This window comes from Beta vulgaris, chromosome 5, assembly GCF_026745355.1.
Source record: "Beta vulgaris subsp. vulgaris cultivar EL10 chromosome 5, EL10.2, whole genome shotgun sequence".
Classification (NCBI taxonomy): Eukaryota; Viridiplantae; Streptophyta; class Magnoliopsida; order Caryophyllales; family Amaranthaceae; genus Beta; species Beta vulgaris.
This window is the reverse complement of record NC_079206.1, coordinates 50,277,213-50,286,629: the sequence shown is the minus strand read 5'-3', so window position 1 is coordinate 50,286,629 and position 9,417 is coordinate 50,277,213. Positions and strand designations below refer to the sequence as shown.

At 36.4% G+C, this 9,417-nt stretch overlaps 1 protein-coding gene across 2 annotated transcripts; it reads left to right on the top strand.

Annotated features, from left to right (window-relative positions):
- The first annotated feature begins 1,524 nt into the window (after positions 1-1,524).
- Positions 1,525-7,662, top strand: LOC104893915 (protein MEI2-like 1). 2 transcript variants are annotated; one of them, XM_048644468.2, is made up of 8 exons: positions 1,525-2,037; positions 3,131-3,467; positions 3,745-4,446; positions 4,951-5,593; positions 5,791-5,875; positions 5,970-6,038; positions 6,122-6,401; positions 7,120-7,662. In XM_048644468.2, exons 2-7 carry the CDS (start codon positions 3,170-3,172, stop codon positions 6,371-6,373), a joined length of 2,049 nt encoding a protein of 682 aa, XP_048500425.1. In that variant the 5' UTR covers positions 1,525-2,037; positions 3,131-3,169; the 3' UTR covers positions 6,374-6,401; positions 7,120-7,662. The 2 variants fall into 2 exon arrangements, with proteins under 2 accessions (XP_048500425.1, XP_010678356.2); XM_010680054.4 differs by having other exon boundaries at positions 1,527-2,037; positions 6,122-6,301.
- The last annotated feature ends 1,755 nt before the right edge of the window (positions 7,663-9,417 follow it).

Here is a 9,417-nt window from a genome sequence, read left to right as displayed (position 1 = left end):
AGTAGTAGAAAGTATGTGTGTATAATATAAAAAGGTCCCAAAAACCAATGATATTTGAGGCTATTTATAGAAAATTATAGAATTAGAGTTTTAAAAAATGCTCTTCAATTGTTGTCGCAATCTGGCGTAGCATGCAAGCCTGGCCAGCGATCCACTGATTTTGACATCTATCTAAAGATGCACAACGCACAAGAGCTTGCGCCTAGCGCAAGGGCCTTGCGTTCCGCGGAGCCAACTGTAATCAACCGACTTTTTTCATTTATCCGTTGATAACCATCATATTTTACCTTTTACCAAATATTTTCATTAAATTATGGAATAAATATTCTTAAGTAGTAACGTATGATTTTTATGAAATTATTTTAATAAAAGATTTATTTAAAAAATAAATTAAAAATCAATTAATTTTATCAAGAATAAGCGATTGGGCTTTTAAAATCGATCTTATTCTTAAATAGGCTTTGAAATATGGTTTTGAGTTTTTAAAGGTTTTGAACAAGGCTTTTTAAATTGCTCTTCTTTAAATCCGACCAATTAGGACAACGATATATTCAATTTACCGGGTACCAAAATGTAAAGACGCATTTTGGTGCCTAGCTACACAGATATATCTTCTTTTATAGTGAAAATAATACGTCTTTTTGGTTAGGTAAGATTTAGAGTCCTATTGACATAGAAACTCTTATCCTCCTAAAATGCTCGAAATGAGAACTAAACCTTCAACCTTCAAGTTTATCTTATTCTTATTAGGCCAAATTTAGCCTATATACACTTGACAGTTCATATATCAACATTCAACATATATGGTGCGCAAGGGAGAGAAGAACATGAACCGTACCAAACAAGTCCACAATACACTTGATTACTTACAAACTGAGACTACACGAGTAACCAACTCCCTCCCTCAATAGACAAGATAACTTTGACATCTTCAAGTGCTCATCTGAAAACTAGGCCGTTGGCATTGAGGTCATAAAAAGAAGAATTCCCAAATTACAAAACAAAAGAAGAAAGTAAGAGAGCATAAATGGAAAAGCACAGCAATTGCATATTGATTTAGTTCATGCAAATGTTGTTTTTTATTGGAGAGATGAGATGACACACACAGACACACTCACATACATATTCACACAACGTACAAGTAGAAACAAGAGAAAAAGAAAGAGGCAGAATTTAATTTTACTCCAACCAAAAAAACAAAGAGAAGAGCGTTATGTACTTACTACTTACTTTACTACTACTATAACTTTATGGTATTTTAATTTTAGACCAATACTCAATTCCCATATTTGTCACCAAAAACTTAAAACTACCACTACTACTAACTACTAGTACTACAGTCTTTCTCTTTCTTCTACTACTACCATTATTATTATTATATTTTATCATATCAATATATCATACTTTATAGTTTTTCATTTCATTTCATATCATATAATATAATATCGTCTTCTCGTATTATTTTTTGTCTCAGTACTCATAAGTCTTTCATGTGTCAAATCTCATCCCTTTCAACAACAAACAAAAGATAAACAACCCACCTCTCTTCTCTTCTCTTCTCTTCTCTTTTCTTTCTTCATTTTCTCTCTCCTCACTTCCTTTCTTCTTCATTCTCTCTCTTACTTAGCCTGAACTGCCTTTCTGTTTTGTCTCCTTCCGTCTTCTCTTTTCCTTTCCTTTCTCTCTCCTCTTTTTTTTTTTCCCCTTACCCAGAAATACCCAAGTACAAATTTTACCCAGAAAAATTAAATAAACTGTAGATTTCTTCAATCTTTTTCTTCATCAATTTTTGTTGGCTACCCACAATAATTTTCCCTCTCAATTTTACTCTTAGATCGAAGTTGGGTTCACCAAAATTTCACTTGGGTGATTATTAATTTCACTACAAAATAAGAAAAAAAAGCTTGTTTTTTTCTACCAAATTTTGCAATGCAGAAGATCTCTAATTCTCTCTCCTAAATTTCTTCCTCCAGTTCTTCATTTACAAAGAAGAAGAAAATCTCCTGAATTTTCATGGTGGTAGCTTAAACTTGTACGGTACGTTTTTATTTTCTGTCTTTAATTTTTTTTTTAGTAAGAAATTTAGAAAATCAAGTTCCGATCTACATGTCTGAAAATCTTCATGTGTGAAATTCCCATAAAATATTTGATTTTTTATTTAATTTTTTTAAAAAACCCCAATTCTTAATTTTTGATTTGTTGGTCTGAAATCTCGAATATTTTATATTTCGTAGGCTGCTCACCTAGTTTTATTCCTTCCTAGCATATTATAATGACTAATTGATTAGTACGCTTTAATTTTTATTTAATTTTTTTAATCTTGACTTCTTTTTCATTTCTACTTTAATTTTTTTTAATTAGAAAGTATTTTGAATAATATTTCATCTGTCTTAATGTGTTAGTGTTTGGTTGCGGATTATGTAATTTTGGGGAAGATGAAATTTGAAGCATAGATTAAAAATAAAATATTCTGTAACGCGGAAACAGGGATTCTTTATATGATTATGACCCAATTACAATTTGGTCCGCTTTCTTTGTTTTACAAAATTAGGTGGTAATAATCTTTTTTATCATATGATAATTAATTAATAAATATAATAATTTTGAGTAAAGTTTTGTTGCTACGTCTACCTTTTACCTGCAAAGCAGCTAATTAAATCTTATCTTATTTGTTGGTCTGATCTGTATTGTCTTGTAATAATATTCTTTAAAAAAGGATATAATTTACTATTTTTATGATCTGTAAGATCATTGTTTTTTTTTTCAGCATCAACAACTTAGAATTATCAGATTTTGTGAGAAAATAAAAATAAACATAAAGTTTCTGTTTTTGGGTCTTTTACAAGCTGCAAAAATTTTAATTCTTTTTTTGGTATTGTTGATAATATGGTACATTTGCTTGTGAAAGTAGTTTATGTGTTAAATTATTCATCTGATTGATTGCTTAAAATTTGAGAATGTTGAGTAATTGATTGATATAGGAATTTAATGCCTAAAAATGGGGTTGAGTGTTTTGAAAGAAAAAGAATTTTGGGTTTTCTTCAAAACTGTGACTTAAATCAGGATATTATTAGCTGGAGTAGTATAATTGGGTTCCCTATATTATTTCATCTGTTTCTTGCTTGTTTAGGGGGCTACTGGATTTTTGGTATAGAAATCAGGAAGAGAGATGGTTACTTTGTCATCTTTGGAGAAAATTTCGGCTGTGGGTAAACTGTCTGATTGCTTGGCAATGTCACAGTCTTCTGTACCCAGAGATCAGAAGGTTGACGTAGTTGGTGAAGACGGAAATATAGGTGTGCATAGAACGCTGTCGAGATCTATGAATCCGAATAAAACAATGCGCCCTGATATGTATCTCGATTCAGCATACTGCAATGGAGATCGACATATTGTTGGTGTCGTTGGGGCTCAAAATGAAAGCAGTCTTTTCTCCAGTTCACTCTCTGAGCTGGTTAATCATAAGCGTAAGTGTTTATTGTACTAAGTTCTTCCAATTCCTTTCAGTAATAGACTTTTTGCATATCACAACTCTTTCAACTGTATAGTACAATTAACAAATTTTGTTAATTTTACAATATTTTGTGAGATATCACAGCTCTTTCAATTGTGTAATCAACAACTTTTGTTATTGTATATTATTAGATCAGGTCGAATTCTACAATATTTTCAAGTCTAACTGCGTATTTTAAATTTTTAATTATCTTGAAGTTCGGCAATACTTATAGTGGTTCTCTTTTGCAGTTAGACTGTCATCCAATAAATTTTTGTCTCGTCCGTCTTCTGCTGTTGCTCCCCAAATAGATGAGGTGGAACCTTTTAAATCCCTAGAAGAAACTGAAGGACAGACGATCAACAATCTTCTTCCAGATGAAGAAGAGCTGTTTTCTGGGATTGTTGATGAGATGGGACATCTGAATAATGCCAATGGTGGGGATGATTTGGATGACTTTGATGTCTTTACTTATAGTGGTGGCATAGAATTAGAGGCGGAAGAGCATTTGCAGGCAGGCCGGAGAAATGTGGGCTATCCTTGGGGAATTCACCAGAATCAACAACGTTCTATGCATGTGATGGATCATGCACCGAGGATGCATTCCTCCGCGAGACTGTCCACTGGTGCTTTGGTGGGTGATGGATCACCTCATGAAAATTCTCGCATTTTCAACGGTTTTCCTTCTCCAGTTAGAATGCCGTCTGTTGGCAATGAATTTGGTCACAGTGAGGCGAGTCAATCTTTTCCCCAAGTGCAGCTTGATAACAGATGCATTCCCAATTTCCATCCCCACTCTCCTCAAGTGCCAATACATAGTGTTGTTAATGTTAACTCATTGGACAGTGTGAATGGCTTTGCTGATGACTTTCGTCCTAGGGTATCAGAAAAGGTTAACTTGGACCCTCATCATTTGGGCTTGAATGGGCATGCTAGGGAATTCAGTGACAGCGGTAAGTTCAAAGTTTCATCATTGTTCTATTACCTTGCTTGCGTATGTTGATTAAAAATCTGTCCTTCCTGGACAATTTAAGCCGCATTCAAGATTACTGATTTCTAAGTATCTCAAGCAAATTTGCTACAAGATGTGCTGTTATTACGCTATAGCAGCCATTCAACCCATTACAACTAATCTATCTATTGGGAGAGCTAGGAAATGAAGAATTAGACTATACTGACGGACTTGTTTTTGTAAGGAAACATGGTGTGCAGGTGACAGCCAATTATTGATTTGCAGCTGGTTAGCAACTGGTTGTCTCTCGGCAAGCATTATCTACTGTAGTACTTGTGATCATGATTTCAGCAATTTTTTTTAGAAAAAACATCTTAGAGGAATAATGATAATTACCATCTTTATTTGCTTTTGTCTTCCTTCATCCAGATTACAATTTTGTTTTTTATGTCATTTTTTTTTCTTTCACTTTGTGCTTACCAAGTACCATTATATATCCTTCCAGTTTTTGGCTTTTCTCCGAATGGACTTCATGTACACCAGTCAATGGCAAGCAAGTCTAACTCATATCAGCAACATCAACTAAGATCTTTGCTTATGCCGAATTCCCCATCATTTTTGAATAACAACCATGCAAATCACCTTGGAAGGCTTCCCGGATCTCCTGGGGCTCCACACCTTATGATGAATATGGTCTCACCAGTGCACCACCTTCAGGTAGGCTCAGCTCCTGTTGCACCAGTAATGAAGGCTTCAATGTGGGACAGACAGCAGATTTATGCAGGAGAGTCTCATGAAGCTTCTGGTTATCAAATGGGTGCCATTAGGAATGTTGGTTTACCTGGATATTCTGCATCACCTGCTCGAGAAATATCTTCTCCTATCAGCTTTTCTCATGTTCATGGCACTGAGATGTCTAAAAATGCTGGAATACAATCGCCTCAACAACTAAGTCACATGTTCCATGAGAGAAATACGATGAATTCGCTGCCAACATCTTTTGGTTCTCCAAGTGAACGAGTTAGAAGAAGCAGAAATGAAACCAACTTGAGTCATGCTGACAGGAAGCATTATGAACTTAATATTGAACGTATTTTGCGGGGTGATGACATACGAACAACGCTCATGATCAAGAATATCCCTAACAAGTATGTTGATTTTATATTATGATGGCTTTGATGTTTACTTGTATGGCTAGCATATACCGTTACCAAGTTACTGAATCATTTAACTTAATTCATGTAGTTGTGTTGAGAAGTTAGTAACACTTGTCTCCTAATATTTTCCATTTTTCCTATATATCACATTAATTTCCTTTCTTTATGTAATTTCTTGGTGACTCCAGGTACACTTCCAAAATGCTTTTGGCTACAATTGACGAGCAGCACCGTGGAAAATATGATTTTATATATTTGCCTATTGATTTCAAGGTAGGGGGCCTCGTAGAAGTCACTAGTCACTACTATAAAACTGCTTGAAAACATTAAGTTTTTTAGCTTTCTAATGGTTCGCCTAAATTTACAGAATAAATGCAATATGGGCTATGCATTCATCAACATGATTGATCCTCTCCAGATTGTTTCTTTTCATCAGGTTTGTTTAGTGAAGACTTCTATCTATATATGGGCTACACATTTGTCCCTGTTAAGTCTGAAAATGGCAAATGTCTTTTGCAGACATTTGAAGGTAGAAAGTGGGAGAAGTTCAACAGTGAAAAGGTTGCATCTCTTGCTTATGCTCGCATTCAAGGGAAAGGAGCCCTTATTGCACATTTTCAAAATTCAAGCTTGATGAATGAGGATAAACGTTGCCGCCCCATTTTGTTTCACACTGATGGTCCTAATGCTGGTGATCAGGTTCGACAAATGCTCACTTCTTTGTCCACAGCAGAAGTGCTTGAGACTTGTTTGTACTCCCATCGTACTTAAATGCATTATATGCACTACCGTTTGTCAAGTACGTGCACTTGTGAGTTGGACATCTGAAGAGTAGCTTCTATACTTATGAGCATGATAAGAAAAGATTTCCATGATTACGTTGTCGACTAGATTAAAGCGTAGGACCTCTACTATATTGATTATGATTGGGTTGGGTGGTTGGGGGAGTAACCTAGAAGGGTCAAGATCTAGGTAGATTTGACGTTAAAGCCAATAGTTGGTAAACATGACTTTTTGGCTTTTTGCATAGATGATCAGGGTAAAAGTATCTACATAAGGTACCTAATTAAGGAAATAATGACATTTGATGATAAGTTGAAATTTGTTAAGGTAACTTAGTTAATGTTGTAACTCGAATTACCATTTGCTATTATTTTTACCCGTGGAAATACCGAGACTAGTGATATTACAATATTACATCTATATCAAGATTGTGCTGCTAGGTAGACTATATCTTAGCTTTCACAGGACAAATAAATCCTTCATTTGGGTAGGTGATATAGTCATTGCTTTTAGATTGTTGAATGTAGATTGAAAATTTACATAACAAAATCAAAAGAATTTTCCAAAACAAGTTTCCTACTGATGTATCTATCTTTGCATCTTTGTTATATGCTCTCCCTATTTTTTACACATTTTCCTTTTAAACCTTGAAGTACGAATCCATTAGCCTAGATGGTTGTGATCAGTTTGCCCATAAACTGCAGCTGATTTATTTTTGCCATACTATGATGTAGGAACCATTTCCAATGGGTACCAATTTTCGGGGAAAGCCAGGTAGGCAACCTGCAGCTGGCAGCGAAGATGAAGAATAAGGACTAAGAAGTGGCTTGGAGCCTGGTGTTTGTAGAACGCTGTAAATTGTTTTTTTTCATGTGGCTCTGCATATTTTTAGACTACCTCTTTGAAAGCACTGGTGAAGACCTTGCTATTGTTAGTAGGTTAATACTTATGTCTAAAAAAAAAGCCATTTTATTTCATCTAGGAATTAAAATGGCCCTTTTTCAATTCTTTTTTTTTTCCTAGGGTGCTTTGGGGAAGAAGCACTTTTCTGAAGTTTTGGGAACCAGAAATTTTGACCTAATCAGTCTTGTGTAACTAGGCCATTTTTGAGAATGCTGTAAATTTTTCATTGGGGGTCATTGGGTTACATGTAGAGACTGGCCTAAGGAGGGACTTTGATTACTGACATCTTCACCATAGGATTCAATTATGAATGTAAGCTTCAGTTAATGTTGTAATGAATCTTTCTTCTTTTTAGTTATGTCTTTTAACATGAATTTATGTGACTTTTACTCCTCCCATTTCAAACTACTGTTTATCTAATTTTATATCAATGCTATATTGGATCTACTTGTTTTAATCTTTTAATTTGGACTCTAAATCAGCTGTCAGCTTCTCTGTCCTTTCGTTTAGATAAGGTTCATTGATGGGGATGATTACGTGTACCTGTACCTTTTTGACTAGAGATTAATGGGGAGATGCCTATTTTTCTCAAAGTGCTCGAAGTTACAAATAAGAAATGATGCGTGTTACTCGTGTATTATCGTGTGTGTATGGGGGCTGATTAAGTTCCACACCGGTAATGAGGAACCGCTGAAGACCGTTATGGTCAATGTATTTGCGATAGGACCCGGTTTTGTCAGGATACCTTGATGGTATTCCTAACCTGGGTCATTCTCATACGGGCCTGGGTTTGATCCAGTGATTATCTAATATGCCTATGGGCCTAGAGATAAGTATTGAAAGAGGATAGAATTGTATCCAACCAATAGGAGCAAGTCCTATCTTAGCAAGGACACTATCGACTCCTATAAATACCCCATTGATCTGAGTCATAACTCATAAGGTACGTTCACATATATTAATATAGTCTATCTGAGATATACCGGTTATTACCCTTTACTGACTTAGGAATCGAAGAAGTGTTTCTCGGATCAGTCCTCGATGTTAGTTTACGTGCTCTGTTTCACAGAACTTCAAATCGGTTTATACATTTGAAGGACAACGGTTCACTCCAACGCATTTATTCCATATCGAAACAATTGGCGCTAAAAGGAGGGGTGAATTATACCTTTAAGTCTTAAGTCATTAATTTGCCAGCATACCACTCTCATGGATCCTAATAAGCAGACTTTTGGGATGCTGGAAACTGATGAGAACAATGCGGGGAAAGCACCATCGGGTTTCTCAACTCCGCAACCAGTGGTTGGATTTTCTAGGACACCTGTTGATAAGGGGAAAAGTGTTAACGACGCCCCTCAACCAGGTATCTTTGAAGCGTTCTAGCACATCTTCACCCCTACACAACTCAGGAGTGCTGCATAGGTCGTCCAAGCAATGGCGAGCCAGGCGTCACCGACCGGTCATACCGGCAAGCGTTACCTGGGCAAACCCCATAGCCCAGTGAGAAAGATGCGTTCTCTCGCAACGGACAGCAAGGATGACCAAGGCCGGAATGATCAGGATTAGGTGGAGAATTCCAAGTCCCCTACGGAGCCACTGGGAGGAGGAGATGAAGAGGAGGATCAATTCATTGAGATCTAGCAGTCAACTCAGCCCCGAAGAGAAAGCGAATAGCGACGAAGGGCACCTGTATCTCTTCGTAATTCCCCTTTCTCGACGCTTATACTCTAGGAACCCATGGAGAAAATCAAGATGTTGACATGTAAGTATGATGGTAAGACAGATCCAGAGGATCACATCTCGGCTTATGAAGGACACATGTTGCTGTACACTGATACCGACTCGGTATGATGTAAAGTTTTTCCTTCTATTGTGTCTGGACTAGCCCATACCTGGTTCAAAAGCATATCACCGGCAACTGTCTTTGACTTCTGGCAGCTCACTTCCATGTTGGTTACACACTTCGTCAGTAACAAGCGCAAGGAGAAAACTATCGACGAGCTGATGTCCATTAAGCAAGGAGAGACGGAGAGCTTGAGGGTTACATAGGACGCTTCAATCCCGAAGCTGTCACTATACCCAGCACGCAGCAAGAGGTGGCAATTTTAGCTTTGATGACGGGGTTAAGA